This window comes from Chenopodium quinoa, unplaced genomic scaffold (genome assembly GCF_001683475.1).
Source record: "Chenopodium quinoa cultivar QQ74 unplaced genomic scaffold, ASM168347v1, whole genome shotgun sequence".
NCBI lineage: Eukaryota > Viridiplantae > Streptophyta > Magnoliopsida > Caryophyllales > Amaranthaceae > Chenopodium > Chenopodium quinoa.
In genome coordinates, this window is record NW_018743014.1 from 967,119 (window position 1) to 983,136 (window position 16,018).

Genomic DNA, 16,018 nt, shown 5'->3' on the forward strand with positions numbered 1-16,018 from the left:
ATCCGGTTATGATCGGCTGGGGGGTCTTTGAATGACCCCATTTTTCCAAGGTTCCTCAATGTACCCCCAACCGGTTTTAATCGTCTGGGGGGCATTTGGGTAGATGTAGGACTTTTCCCACGAGCTTCCAATAAGCCCCAAGACGGTCTTAACCGTTTGGGGTGCTTTTGGGTAAACTAGGATTTTTTCCCAAAAGCTTTCAATAAACCCCCATCCACAACAAGAAATAGGCCAAATTCCGACGAAAACGTTCCGACGGACGTATATTCCGTCGGAAAATTCGACATTTCCGACGGAATTACGACCTGTCGGAAAATTCCGTCGGCAAAAGGAAATTTCCGTCGGAAAATCCGTCGGAAATTTTCCGACGGAAAATCCGTCGGAAATTTTCCGACGGAATTTATTCCCTCGGAAATTACAGCTTCCGACGGAAAATTCCGTCGAAAGCTGTGAATAAAACAGGAAAAACAAAAAAAAAAAAATTTTCCGACGGAAAATTCCGTCGGAACCTGTAAATAAAACAGGAAAAACAAAAAAAAAATTATTAAAGGATGAAGGAATTTCCGACGGACAATTCCGTCGGAAATTCCCTCGGAAAATCTTTATATAAAAATTTAAGAGAATTTTTTTTTATAAAAAAAAATAGAGTTTCCGACGGAATATTCCGTCGGTATATTCCGACAGAACTTAATCCGTCGGAATTTTCTGACGGAATATTCCGTCGGAAACTTTATTTTTATAAAAACCTAACCCTAATTCCCCTTCTCTCCCTCACTGCCTCCGCCTCTTTCTCTCTCCTTTTTCCCCTTCTCTTTCTATCTCCTCTTTCCCCTCTTTCTCCTGTACGTCCTCCTCTCCTTCCTTCCTCCTTCCTCTCCTTCCTTCCTCCTTCCTCTCCTTCGACGACCTCAACAACAACAACAACAACAACGAAGGCAACAACATCAACAACGCATAACAACGTCAACAACCATAACAACATCAACAAACGCATAGCAACATCAACAACAACATCAACAACGCAACAACAACAACAACAACATTTGTAATTTTTGTAGATTTTGTAAATTTTTGTAATTGTTGGATTGATTTTCTGATTTTTTGTTGATTTCCTTAACTTTTTAATTTTTGTTGAATTTGTAATATTTGTTGATGGATTGATTTTCTGATTTTTTTTCCTTAACTTTGTTTTTGTTGATTTTTTCCTTAATTTCTGATTTTTTTGTTGATTTTTTAATTTTGTTTTTAATTTCGATTTTTGTTGGGTAAGGGGGTGGCTGGGTGGGTCGTGTTGGTGGTGGGGTTGGGTGGCCTGGGTCTGGTCAGGGGTTGGGTGGGGGGCGTTTGGTCAGGGGTTGGCTGGGTGGGGGGCGTTTGGGTAAGGGTGGGGTGCGTTTGGTGGGTGGGTGTTTGGGTGGGGCTGGGTGGGTGGTGGGTGGGGCTGGGTGTCTGGGTGGGGCTGGGTGGGTGGGGGCTGGGTTGTCTGGGTGGGTGGGGCTGGGTGGCTGGCTGGATGGGGCTTTTTTTTTTTATTTTTTTTTTAATAAATTTTCCGACGGAATATTCCGTCGGAAAATTCCGACGGACTATATCTTTGAAAGTTAGATCCTGCTATGACGGAAATCATTCCGACAAAATCAACATTTCCGTCGGAAATCCGTCGGAAACTACCTTTTTTCCAACAACAGGTTTTCCGACAGACATGTTCCGACGGATTTCCGACAGAAATGACGATTTCACAATTTTCCGACGGGAATTTTCCGTCGGAAATGAGCTTAATTCGTGTAGTGATCCGGTTTTACCGTCTGGGGTGCTTTTGGGTGAACTTTTGGGTAAACTTTATAATTTTTCCCAAAAGCTTTCAATAGACCCCCATCTGGTTTTAACCGTCTGGGGGGCTTTTGAGTCACTTTGACCAAAAGCTTTGACCAATATCGGATGGGGTGTTTTTGGGTAAGTTTGACCAAAAACTTTGACCAATACCGGATGAGGTGTTTTTGGGTAAGTTTGACCAAAAACTTTGACCAATACCGGTGGGGTGTTTTTGGGTAAGTTTGACCAAAAACTTTGACCAATACCGGATGGGGTGTTTTTGGGTAAGTTTGACCAAAAACTTTGACCAATACCGGATGGGGTGTTTTTGGGTAAGTTTGACCAAAAACTTTGACTAATACCGGATGGGGTGTTTTTGGATAAGGTTGACCAAAAACTTTGACCAATACCAGATGAGGTGTTTTTGGGTAAGTTTGACCAAAAACTTTGACTAATACCGGATGGGGTGTTTTTGGGTAAGTTTGACCAAAAACTTTGACTAATACCGGATGGGGTGTTTTTGGGTAAGTTTGACCAAAAACTTTGACTAATATCGGATGGGGTGTTTTTGGGTAAGTTTGACCAATACCGGGTGGGGTGTTTTTGGGTAATTTTCTGATTTCTGATTAATTGATGTTTATTTTTGCAGATATTTGTAGTGACCGTCTGCACTTGTACCAATCAACTTCAACTTTCAGCTTTCAGTACTAAGGTACCGCCTTTACTTCTTACAACTCTTTATCAATTTTCCGGCTGAATAGGTAGTTAGAAATGGACTCACCCAACACACACTTGGCACAACCTAAAACTGATGTCAACCGGTCACCAAGGACGGCTGAATCTAGGACTGGGGATGCCGCCTGGGAGTGTTTGGTCCACTCTTATGCCATAAATCTGACCGTCTATGCTCATGTGCAGGACAGAATGGCCCGTACAAGATGGACGGCGGTTGATCCTGACTACGAGTTCGAGGGCTCAGCCGGACCTCCGGTTGAAGATGCCCTTTATGACCAACCAGGTGTACCCAGTACACCTAGCGATAGAATTTTGGACGAGGCGTCCGAATCAGGAGGCGAGAGCATTCAAGGATCCGCCTCCTCCTCTTCTGCCACAACTACTAGGGAGCCGGTTGCCCCTGAAACGGACCAGGAAGCATATAACTGGCCGGCAGTAAACAACCCCACCGAGGCGTCAATGAGCGCTCGGGACATTGTGACCCTCAACGCCACTTTGCCAGCTTTTTTGGCAAAGAAGCCGGTAGGGGACGGCTGGGACTTAGCGGTGCCGTCGGCTGACGCAACGGTTGTTTGGGACGACAACCAGGACCATGCAGACAACTATTTTGGCTGCTACGAGGCGGCCTTTAAAGCAGGTCTCCGGTTCCCCCTACATCGAACAATCAGGGCCATACTAAGGGGGTATGACCTTGACATCTGGCAACTTACACCCAACTCTTGGGTGAACATTCTAGGATATATTGCCGCCTGTGAGATGCAGGACGTGACCCCAAGCTGGGAGGCGTTTGCGCACATACATTATCTAAGCCGTGCCCCAGGCGGTTGGAATGCGTGGTACACCCTAACCACGCATCCGGAGTTCATGATGACCCTGGACAAGCCGTCCAAGTGGTCAAGTTGGAAGAGTAAGTTTTACATGCTGTCATCACCATCTCTCCAACTGAACCGGAGGCTGCGTAACTACAACACGCAGCCGTTGCTCCTTGGCAAATAATGTGCCCTTCCAAAGATACCTGGAGAGGCCTGGGATCAAATTATGGAGCCGGGGCTCTTTAAAAAGATAACCATGCCCCTGGATGACGGGACACACATTATTGTCCCCAAATTTTGGGTCCCGCATCCGGATTGGTTTAGAGACGAGGCGTTCCTTTCCGCCTGTGGTTTGAGTACAATGTTCTCCAAACGTACGTCCAAGTTAACCGGCCTTTCTATCCGCCTGTATTGTGCTTGGACAATATCTAATTGTTTTCTTTTGTTTTGCAGAGAAAGGGAAAGAAATGGTTTCACCGGATATGACCCCGGCAAAATCAGCGGCTGAGATCCGCAAAGAGTAGCTTGAGAAGAAGCGAGCTCAAGTTGCGGCCCGGAATGAAGGGGTAAGAAATGGATGCCTCTCTCTAGTTTTTACCGGATGTATGAGTTGCAACTAATACTCTAAAACGCGGATGTATGAGTTGTAGCTCATACACTTGATACCGAGTGTATGAGTTGTAGCTCATACTCTTTACACCGGATGCCTATTAACTTATACTGATGCTTTTAACTTTTTCTTTGCAGTCGGGGAGCAGGACTATGCCTCGCTCCATTCGGCAAATGACAAAGAGACCCGACGAGGAACTTTCCCAGCCGACCTCTACACGCCAAAGAACCATTCCTCTTCCTCCTCCCGTCTCAGGTGCCAGGCCGCCTGCTCAACAAGAGTGGTCGACCTCTGGTGGAAAGAGCCTTCGAGGCTTCATTCCTAGCTCCCAGACGGGAGAAACTGAAACTGAGGAGCCGGAGGCTCCTTCTGGCCGGGTGCTTGCTGTAGCATCCGGCTCAAATGCGGCTGGGGGTGGCTCAACCCCTCAGCCACAAGCTCAAGGTATGGCTTCCCCCTTTGAACACCCCTGGCCGCTTGGACCTGCCAGAGTCAAGTCCTAGGCTTCTCAGTCGGGCGATTCTGCAGCCAACCGGAAAAATATAGGCGGTGCTTATGCCATGTACTTAACCGGTCAATCTGTTGATGCAGAAACTTCTTGTTGGCCAGATTTACAAAATTATGCCAATAGAATGGTCCGGACCCTTACCCGTTCTGAAAGGGAAGCGGTCCCGGGTGTTGGGCAAGTCAATATTGACCGAGTACAATCACTTCTTGCTGAGGTATGTACCGGCTGAGTTACTTTGATGCAAATTTTAATTTCAACGGATGCCTTCTAACTTCTCTTTTGCCGGCTGCATTGCAGGTGATGTTACGGGTGGATGGACTCCGGGGCTCTCTCCGTAGAAAGCAGGAGGAGGTAAGGGATGCCCAAAGAAGGGCAGTCGACTTAGTTGACGTCCATCAGTATAATTCGCTTATGTATGAGATTGAAACTAAAGCCCGGGAGATGAAATAGGAGGAACTTCTCCGGAAAACTACGGCTGCTGCTGAGGCTGCTAACAAGAAAGCAGCTGAGTTTGAGCAGAAAGTACAGTCCCTTCAGGCAGACGTCCAAAAATTGACGGATGCTCAGAAGGAGAATGATGAGCTCAAGGCGGAGGTTGCTAGAGTGAAGGGTGAGCTTGCTCAAGCTCAAAAGGACTTCAAGGGCAAGATGACGGCTGAGCAAACCCGCCTGATCAACGAAAATGAGCGGGGCTGTGAAGCCCGGATGAAGATGGCGTAGGCTTTGCTCCACCTGGAGACAGAGTACGCGTGCTTCGACCTGCGTTATAGGTACGCAAGTGAAGTATACGACGCTCAAATTCTCGGGCTGGACAAGCCGGCGCCCTTTGAAGAGTGGGCGCTAGCTGAAATGGAGCAGGAAGAAGAAGTGCCGGCTGAGGGTGTTGAAACCCAAGGCCAAGCTAATGAAACTCCTCGAGCCGGCGAGGGCCAGCCGTCTCTTGATCAGCCACAACCTCAACCTCCGCAGCAGCAGCATTAGTTTTTTTTTTGCTTATTTTGTTTCATCTTCCGGCCTGCGTGCCGTGTACTAAATTCTTTCATCTTTTTTACCGGACGTGGGTCCGGGTAACATTATATATATATATATTAACCGGTTTGTACCGATTTTCTCAAGATCTTTGCAATATTTTTGCTTTCAATTGTTTCAATTTTTGCAATAATTTTACAAGTGTTGGGTACGTCTGCCCCTGGACGGGTGCTTGCTTCAAGTTAAATCTAACTTGAAGTAAGCAGCCGTCCATACTACCATCCGACTATCACATAGCTTGAGCCGGATGAGGTGCCATTTGAACATAGCAAAAGACCGTCTGTAGGGTCTTTAGATAAAGACCGGCTACGTAGGCCTTAGCTAGAAACCGCCTGTAGGGTCTTTAGATAAAGACCGGCTATATAGGCTTAAAGTAAAGCGCCGCTTGTAGGGTCTTTAAATAAAGACCGGCTACTTGGGCTTGAAATAAAGCGCCGCTTGTAGGGTCTGTAAATAAAGACCGGCTACTTGGGCTTGAAATAAACCACCGATTGTGGTGCCTTTGGGCACCAATTAGGTGTACAAATTTTAGGCCTCTTTGAGAGCCGGATGTCTATCTCAGTTGTAATGATTTATTGCACTTAGGGCTTTCATTGATAGCCGCAAAGATTTTGGAGGCCGCCTGTACCACTTTTGGGTAATAGGCGCCTGTATCTTAAATTCGAAGGATCGTGCAACTGTTAAGTTGATTGTTAGAACAATGTGCCACCCAGGAGGGAGATGCTCTCTTCGGCGACTGAAGCTAAATTCAAATCGCCGAATGTCTGCCTTTTTGGGCAGACAGTTTGAAATAGTTTGGGCAAATTATGCGCTTGCCCTCGTAGAACCGACTACTATTGGGGCTTCAAGATTTTAAACGTCGTCTGTATTACCTTTGGGTAATAGGCGCCTGTATCTTGAATTCAAGAGATCATTCAACTGGCGTTGAGTTGTGATCCCTAGAACAATGTACCACCCGGAAGGGAGATGTTCTCTTCGACGACTGAAGCTAAATTCAAATCGTTGGATGTCTGCCTTTTTGGACAGACGACTGAATTTTATAAACCTAAGTTGTACTTAGATGGGTGCTCGGATGCGTATTACGCATGGGACTATATTGTGAAAGGGATTTATGTCCTCGTGCATTGCACAATTTCAGACAAGGATCCGGATGTGTGTATCACACGGGATAAATACAATAAAATAAGACAAATAAGCGCCGGCTGAGCATTGCACGGCTGGTTCTTAACAAAAATAACTGAAAATTAAGCATCTTTATTAATATACTCTATTACAAAACCTTAGAAGTAGTACTTTTTCAAGTTGTCTACGTTCCAAGTTCTGGCTAACTGCCTACCGTCTGGAGTTTCCAGCCGGTAGGTGCCGCCTCTGACTTCCTCGGTAATCCGGTAGGGGCCTTCCCAATTTGGGGTTAGTTTCCCTTGTTCATTTGCCCTACCGGTTGCCTCCATTTTTCTCAAAACAAAGTCACCTACTTTTAGAGGCCGCTTGTGCACTCGCTTGTTGTAGGCTCTCGTCATTCTCAAACGGTATATCTCATGACGCAAGGCAGCATTGCCCCTGCGCTCCGGGAGTGAGTCCAATGCTAGCCGCATGGCCTCCCAATTTGCCTCTTCATCATAGAGCATGATTCTGAGTGTTGGTTCATATAATTCAATTGGCAGGACGGCTTCAGTGCCGTATGTCATGAGAAATGGGGTTTCACCGGTTGACCCCTTTGCAGTTGTTCTGATGGACCATAGGACGTGAGGTAATTCGTCTGCCCAAAGACCACCAGCCCTTTCTATTTTCTTCTTTATACCGTCTGAGATGAGCTTGTTGAAAGCTTCAACTTGGCCGTTTGCTTGGGGACGGCCTACGGATGCAAAACAGTGGGTGATCCCTTGATCCCCTAGCCAGCTCTTGAGCATAGGCGTTTCGAACTGAGGACCGTTGTCAAAGACCATGGACAGAGGCACCCCAAACCGGGTGATGATGTTTCTCCAGATAAAGGAGATAACATCCTTTGTCTTAATGCCCTTGAACGCCTCTGCTTCTACCCATTTGGTGAAGTAGCCTACAGCCACTAGAATGTATCTCCGGCCGCCTGTAGCAGGCGTATATGGACCTAAGATGTCCATGCCCCATTTTGCAAATGGAACCGGGCTGTAGATAGCCGTCAGGTCTGTTGCCGGACGGTGTATGAGCCGGCCAAATTTCTGGCACTTGTCACACCTCTTCACCAATTCCATGGCGTCTGACTCAAGAGTCGGCTAGAAATATCCCTGCCGCCTGGCTCTCTTGGCTAAGGATCTGCTGCCTATGTGCGATGCACAGAAGCCTGAGTGCAGATCTTCCAAGACTTCTTTCCCCTTTTCAGGAGTCACACATTTCAAGAGCGGCTGGAGATAACCTTTCCGGAAGAGTTCCCCTTGGAATATTTCAAAACTGGCGGCCCGTTTTTTCAGCGCAGCCGCCTCAGCAGGGGCACCTGGCAGAGTGTCGTGTGCAAGATAATCCCGGATGGCATCCATCCAGGTAGAGCTTCGGTCAAGAACTCCAATGGGATCATGCCCAATGCTTCTTTTTTCCATGACTTCCCAGAAGACTGACCTAGGCGCATCACAGGTGGCGGAAGATGCCAGTTTGGACAATACATCCGCCTGATTGTTTTCTGACTGGGGCACTTGACTTAAATTAAATTCATCAAGAGTCCCGGCCTCCTCTTTGACTGCCTGCAAGTATTTGATCATTGCCGGATGGGTGGCCTCATAGTCACCATTGTATTGGCTAACGATCAGCTGAGAGTCTGAGCAGGCATCAACCTTTCTTGCCCCTGCTGCCTTACACATGCGGATACCGGCTAGCAGGGCCTCGTACTCTGCCTCGTTATTCGAGGCCTGAAATTTGAACCGTAGTGCATATTCATAAGTGTCCCCTTCCGGGGATTTCAGGATTACGCCTGCACCACAGCCGTTCATTGTAGAGCTCCCGTCTACATGCACCTTCCAGACCTGATCTATATTATCCGGCTGGGGTGGCCTGGTCATTTCGACAATGAAGTCGGCGAACGCCTGACCCTTCACTGCCTTTCTAGGCTCGAAGGTGATTTCTAAGCTTTGAAGAGCAATAGCCCATTTTAGAAGCATGTCGGATGAGTCCAAGGTTGTCATTGGCTGCTTGAGGGGTTGGTCGGTATAAACCACCACCGGATGCGCCAAGAAGTATGGTTTTAGCTTCTTGACGGCCATGAATAGAGCAAGACCAAATTTCTCAACCATTGGGTACCGGAGCTCTGCATTCCGGAGAACGTAGCTTATGAAGTAGACCGGGAGCTGCGTGCAATCTCGCTCAGCAAGAAGAACGGCACTGAGGGCATGATCCGAGGCGGCTAAGTACATATACAACACTTGCCCTTTCTGGGACTGACACGTGGCACTCCCTGATTGGGCCACGTGGCTAGGGTATTTTTTACCCTAATCAACAGTCAACTTGTATATGTTTTGTTCGTTCCTGAAAACAGGATTCTTAGCAATATGGAGAGCTGATTGACTGCCACAAAACAGTAAGAGCCTTTGGATGATGCACACCCAAACTTGATAAAAGACCCTTCGACCACTTTAATTCACAAGTGACTGCAGCCATAGAGCGATATTTTGCCTCTACTGAAGAGCGAGAAACAATGTTTTGTTTCTTAGTCTTCCATGAGATGGGGGAATGACCAATCAAGAAACACAAGCCAACCAGTTAATGATCTACGCGTAATGGGGCACACGACCGAATTAGAATCACACCAACTTTGCAGGGTTAAACCACTATCAGCTCGTAAAAGAATTCCTTGTTCGGGAAATCCCTCTAATATCGTACGACCCTTAGCACCGCTTCCTAGTGTTTAGTTCGGGGTTCTTTCATAAATTGAGATAAGATATGAACCAAATAAGCAAGATCCAGTTGAGTGACTGCGAGTTAAATGAGCCTACCAACAAGCCTTCGATTGATTTTGGGATCAGAAATAACATCACAACTAGCTAACCCAAGCTTGTGGTTTTGTTCGATAGGATAACCAACAAGTTTAGCGCCTAGCAATCCAACTTCAGAAATAATATCAAGAGTGTACTTCCATTAACACAAAAATAAACTAGCAAAGCTACGAGCAACTTCAAAAAATATTTCAGAGACCCAAAATCTTTCATAAGAAAAACTAAGATATGCTTTAAATACCCTTAATGCAGCGGAATTATTTCCAGAAATAATGAGATCATTAATATAAACAAGTACATTTATCTGTATAGCTCTACTAGTAAAAGTGAATAGAGCATAATCTATTGGAATACAGTTGCAAAAAACAATACTCTTTCAAAGCAGACACAAGTTTGGCAAACCAACATCTAGGTGCTTGTTTTAGGCCATAAAAGAATTTACGGAGGCGACAAACCTTATTTGGGTGACATGATTCAAAGCCAGGCGGATATTTTATGTACACCTCCTCATTAAGATCCTCGTGTAAAGGCATTTTGTATATTTGTAGACACCTAAATGCTACTTCTCATTACACGCTTACCAATGTGTCATTTCAATCATTAATACCTATGATTTATTACTAATATGGCAAAATTATAAAAATTTGATATTTTTAAACTATAAACCGAGACAAATCTAACAAGATCTCACATGACTATATTTCCTTAACTATAAATTAACAAACTTAGACAAAGTGGAATATATGAATAATGTAAAAGTCAAAGTATTACATTTAAAAAAGAATGGAGGAATTATTATATAAATTTACCAAATATAGAAGTGTTGTATTTAAAAAAAACCTAAAAATAGCAAACGAAGCATTTAAAAAGGGAGGGGGGGGGGGAGTACAACCATATAATTGAAGAGCTCTTTTCAACCTAGATGAATTTTTGCTTCTTGTCACTCTCACACTTGATGATGTCATATCATAAAATTTAACCAAGATTGATGGTTTAAATTCTTTAAAAATAAAATTAAATTGATTGATGATTTAAACCATAACATTAATTTTATACTATCAAGAGATCGAAGTAAAAGTTTTAAGAAATTTTAAAAACATGGCACAAAAAATGCTAAGATTATTATGAAAGTGAGGTAGTAATCTTCTAAATTGTGGCATCAATCCCTTAGGAGCAACTTGGTGAGATGGAATTTGTAAATTGTAATGAGAAGTTTTCACAGATTTCGGGATTATCTCTTAGGAACTCTTCAGATGTTTTGTTACTTAAGTTGAAGCAACTTCTGTTTAAAATGTTTCAATTGCATCCAATATTGCTTTGGCAACGCTGTATTTCAGTATTGGGAAACTAGTCTAAGCTTTTTTTTTTTTTTATGATTGTAAGTTGTATCAGCGAGACAGTAACGTTGGTCAATGTAGGTGTGATATTAAGTTTCGGTTATTGACTCTATGTTTTGCTGAAATTTGTTTATTGAAAAATCTGGAAAATCTGTGATTTTTAGGATCCGGCAGGTCTAGATTTGGATCCAGGGTCTGAACGAATCTAGATCCGGATTCAGTCGGATTCATTCCGGATTCGACCCGTTGCCATCCCTAATGGATACCATAAAAAAAGTTTTATCAACTAGACTATTTAGTAATTGATGTTATTTTGTTAAAGTAAAATATTAATAATTAACATTTAAGAGATATATAGCCTCAGGCATCACTCATGCCTAAAAACTAGTTTAATGTTAACTTTAGGCCACTTATTTAGTTGACTAGGTAAAGTAGTAAAATAAAATTACAATTAAAAAGTAAAAAGAATGTATTATTGAATAACGTGTTACTTAATATTTCATCTTCACTTCCACTACATCCATTTGGTTTTTCATTGATGTCCTTAGAACAATTTTGTAACTACATATATAGTGGCGTGTGAAAGAGAATAACAAAATAATTAGTACCCTCTAGTTTTATTTAAAATTTTGGCCGGTATATTTGCAAAAGTTAAACTTTGACAGATGATATCTTTAATTATTAATGTATATAAATTATAAAAAGTTGATATACGAAAAAATATATGTACTGAGATGATTCTAACCAGTAACAAAAATGAATACGTTTACTTTTATAAAGCACAAATGTCGGTCAAATTAGTGTATGTAAATAGTGTAAAAGTCAAAATGGGACAAAAACAGAGGAATATGATGATTTTCCACCATTTTATTTGCTTTTGGTAGAGAAGATGAATAATTGTTCAAATTTATTTGATAAAATAACATAATTAAGAGCTGGCAGAGCCACTAAGGAACAAGGGGAACATCTGTCCCCCTAATTCAATTTCTTTAATCCATTTGGTTTTTCATTGATGTCCTTCTTAGTAGTTCTTATCATCCTGTCTCATATAAATCCACTAAAATTGAAGAACAGTTTTGTAACTATTTAGTGGCGTGTGAAAGAGAAAGACATAATAATTAGTACCCTCTATTTTTATTTAAATATTTGGCTGGCACATTTGCAAAAGCTAAATTCAACAGATATATCTTTAATTATCAATGTATATAAATTATAAAAAGTTGTTATTTGAAAAATATAGATTGAGATGATTCTAACTAGTAACAAAATGAATATGTTTACTCTTATAAAGCATAAATATTGGTCAAGTTAATATATGTCAATAGTATAAAAGTCATAATAGAACGAATAAAAACAGAGGAATATGATGATTTTCCACCGTTTAATTTGATTTTGGTAGAGAAGATGAATAATTGTTCTAATTTATTTGATGGAATAACATAATTAAAACCTTATATACGAAGTACCTAATTCTTAACCAAAGGAACAAGGGGGACAGCTGTCCCCCAATTTCAAAAAGAAATATTAACTTTTTTTTTAAGCTATGGTAAGAATTAATATCTGTATTATACACATAATTTATAACACAAAGATAAGTTTGTTCTGTAGTTGAGCTTGTATTGTGAGGGTCACTTGTTCTCTTTGTCTTATACTGCGACGGTCACTTTGCTCTCGTTGTCCCAAGTTCAGGCCCTCACAGATACATCCAGTGGCGGACCCAGGATTTTCCGACTGGTGAGTCACAATCGATAATCAAATATGTAAAAAAATTTTTTTACCAAACAACCAAATAATAGTACTAAAAAATACATCCAAATATTCAAACAGTACAAAATACAACCAAATGTTCATATAATACTACAAAAGACAACTAAATAGTAATGCAAACTTATTAAAATAGTTCTCGACGAGTTTTCATGTTTTGATATCGATTCATGATATCTTCCATGCTAACATTCAAAAACAAATCATTCTCCAAATAAGTAATTAAACAATCATTCAACATTTGATCTCCCATGCTATTTCGTAGTTTGTCTTTCACTTGCTTCATGCCAGAAAATACTCTTTCCACACTTGTCGTTGCGACAGGAAGAAGCAACACCAACTTCAAAAGTAAATAGACCCTATCATGAGTTTCAGACAATCCCGTTTCAACCAATTTGATTGAAAGATCACTAAGACCCTTCAAATTCCAAAACCTTTCATCTCCTGTAACAGAACAAATGTAACTATCAAGTGTATGACCAAAGACTATCAATTCTGAACTTGGAAATTCATTAGGATAGAATTTTGCAAGCTTAATCAATTTTTCCTTATCAAACTTAGAAAAACGATCCACAGGACTCAAACAAGACATACACACAAGTAGTTCTTTAGTTATTTCGGGAAATCGATTTTCAAGTTCTTGCAATTGAAGATCAATGACACCAAAAAAAACTTCAACTCGAAAATGATGTAGATTAGACACTTGTGGGCATTTACCTCTAAACAACCTCCTCCCGGGAACAACATATTTAGCCTCCATATCTGGAACTGCAATGTCATAGTCACCAATAAAAGAAATTACCTTTTCCATATGAGAATCCCATCCTTCATCTCTCATTTTTTGCAAATTAGTCTTGGTTACATTAACCATGGCCATTGCATTCACAATGTCTTGATCGTGCTTTTGTAAGGCCACATTCAAAGCATTTGTTATCGCAAATATACTAACCATCAAGTGTGCCACGAACACAAAATCAAAGGACATTAGAAGATTTGTAAGTGTTTGAGCTCTATTAGAATCTATTGTATCAGATACTTTTGCAATATCCTCAAGAGAACCAAGGATTACAGGGAATAAATCAAGTACATTCAAGATTGTCTTGAAGTGAGATCCCCAACGAGTATCACAAGGTCTACCTAATCCACGTTCTTGATTTAAACCTGAACCCGTTTCAAGTTCACCTAGAGACAATGCATCCACCACTCTTTGAGCTTGATTTTCACGAAGAAACTCTTTCCTTTTTGGTGAACCCCCCACAAAATTCAAGAGAGGTGCAAGTACATCAACAAATAACCAAGCACAATCTGAATTCTTTTTAGCAAGTGCAACTTGAGTTAATTGAAGTTGGTGAGCAAAGCAGTGGACAAAATAAGCTTCTTTACACTCATTCTCTATAAGAGTCCTAAGGCCATTAATAGAACCTTGCATATTACTTGCCCCATCATAACCCTGACCCCGTACTTGAGAGAAAGACAAAGAATGCTCCATTAATAAGGATTCAATAGCAGTTTTGAGAGTCAAAGAAGCAGTGTTTACAACATGCACAATACCAAGTAAACGCTCACACACTTCTCCCTTTCTATTAACATATCTCAAACAAAGAGCCAATTGTTCCTTGTCAGAAACATCAGCGGACTCATCAGCAAGGATAGAAAATAAACCACCATCAATATCTTCAAGCATTGCTTTAGTGGTCTCTTTTGCACATGCATTTATGATATCTTTTTGGACTTTAGGAGAAGTAAGTTGACAATTACTAGGAGCATTTTTGAAAACAACTTTAGAATATTCAGGATTACCTTTGGAAATAAGGGATAAAAGTGAAAGAAAGTTACCTCTTCTTAAGGAACTTTCTTTTTCATCATGACCACGGAAAGGCAACCCTTGGAGTAAAAGTCATTGGATAGATTCAATTGAAGCTTCAAGTCGCGTCCTATATGCATTTGTACTCTCAGCGGTTTGTTTTGTTAAGGCTTGTGTGATGATTGAATTTTGTTTCTTGAACAAATCCATAGCTAAAACAGCATTATTATGTGCACTCAAGTGTTTACCGACACGTTTTCTTATTAAATCCGATCGATTCCATGATTTGAAACCATCACTAACAAAAGCATCACCTCCAAAGGCATTTTCATCCTTGAATAGATAACAAGGGAAACAATAGGAAGCATCCTTTTCCACACTATACTCAAGCCAAGTCCAAGTATCAAACCACTTAGCACAAAAGCGACAATTTTTGCCAAAAATAGAAGTTTGAGGAAATGTAAAGTCTTTGGGCTGACAAGGCTTTCTTTGAATGTAAATTCTTCTCACTAAATCTCTATCATCTTTATGAAATTGACTCATTTTTCTCCTCTTTCCTGGATCTTGTGGAAGATTAGCAAATTCATGTTCACTTAATCTTTCTCCAAAGATTGGGGCATTAGGAGAACATTGGCCTTGTTCATTTTGAGGGGAATTTTGAGTTGAATAATGAGATGGAGATGAAAGTTGCTCACTTTCTTGAGGTGGAGTTATAGTTTGTTCATTTTGTGTTGGATGTGGAAGAGAAGTTGGAGTAGGTTTTTTTTTAGCAAAGAAGCTAGTAATGTTTTGCATTTCATTTGGAGTATGTTTTCTCTTCATTCTGAAATTTGAATAAATATTGAACTAAATCAAGCAATATTCCCCAGAAAAATTATTTGAATAAATATTCAACTAAATGGTCTAAATCAAGCAATTTCACATAATGACATAATGACATAAACATATTACACAAAACACAATTACACAAAACAGATTTCACATAAGTAATAACTAATAAGTTTAAGAGATTTCAATTACACAAAACACAATTACACAAAACAGATTTCACATAAGTAATAACTAATAAGTTCAAGAGATTTCAATTACACAAAACACAATTACACAATTACACAAAACAGATTTCACAAAAAAAATCAATTGATGATTAGTTGATTACCTACCTTGCTAGGCAGTCGGCAGTCGGCAGCACTCAAGTCTCCAGTGGCGTAAGTTTTGGGTGTAAGTACCGGGCAACTTTCTTGGCTTTCTCAATGGCACAAACTTTGCTCCGATAGCCAAGGAAATAGGGGGACCAAAGATAAAACCTCTTGCTTCAATGCCTAGCAAAACAAAACTTCCAGTTGAGCAACACAAGACAAAAAAGTTAACTCTAAGGTTTGTGGATAGCTGTAATAACTGTTCTGAGAAAAGACCAATTTACAGTATATATGATAAAATATGATGTAAAAAGTGCAAACATGAATCAAGACTTTACTTAAAAACCTACATACTTAAGGTCACCATCCACAAACATATTACCAGTGATATTCTAGCTATCCTGAAGCTAAATTTGTTGGGGAATCTAGATAGTAAACATTAAACTCTCTTCCCCTTTATCTCTAAAATGAATAGCATGATTTATGGCAGCTTAAATTGGCTCGACTAA

At 41.1% G+C, this 16,018-nt stretch overlaps 2 protein-coding genes across 2 annotated transcripts; one reads left to right on the plus strand and one right to left on the minus strand.

The window, feature by feature from the left end:
* The first annotated feature begins 4,053 nt into the window (after window positions 1-4,053).
* Window positions 4,054-4,720, plus strand: LOC110729815. Its single transcript, XM_021909591.1, has 2 exons — window positions 4,054-4,413; window positions 4,561-4,720. The coding sequence occupies exons 1-2, from the start codon at window positions 4,083-4,085 to the stop codon at window positions 4,704-4,706; spliced, it is 477 nt and encodes a 158-aa protein (XP_021765283.1). The 5' UTR covers window positions 4,054-4,082; the 3' UTR covers window positions 4,707-4,720.
* Window positions 4,721-12,595: 7,875 nt separating this feature from the next.
* Window positions 12,596-14,913, minus strand: LOC110729938 (zinc finger MYM-type protein 1-like). Its single transcript, XM_021909729.1, has 2 exons — window positions 14,517-14,913; window positions 12,596-14,366 (listed from the first exon to the last, which is right to left on the minus strand). The coding sequence occupies exons 1-2, from the start codon at window positions 14,911-14,913 to the stop codon at window positions 12,694-12,696; spliced, it is 2,070 nt and encodes a 689-aa protein (XP_021765421.1). The 3' UTR covers window positions 12,596-12,693.
* Between the last annotated feature and the right edge of the window lie 1,105 nt (window positions 14,914-16,018).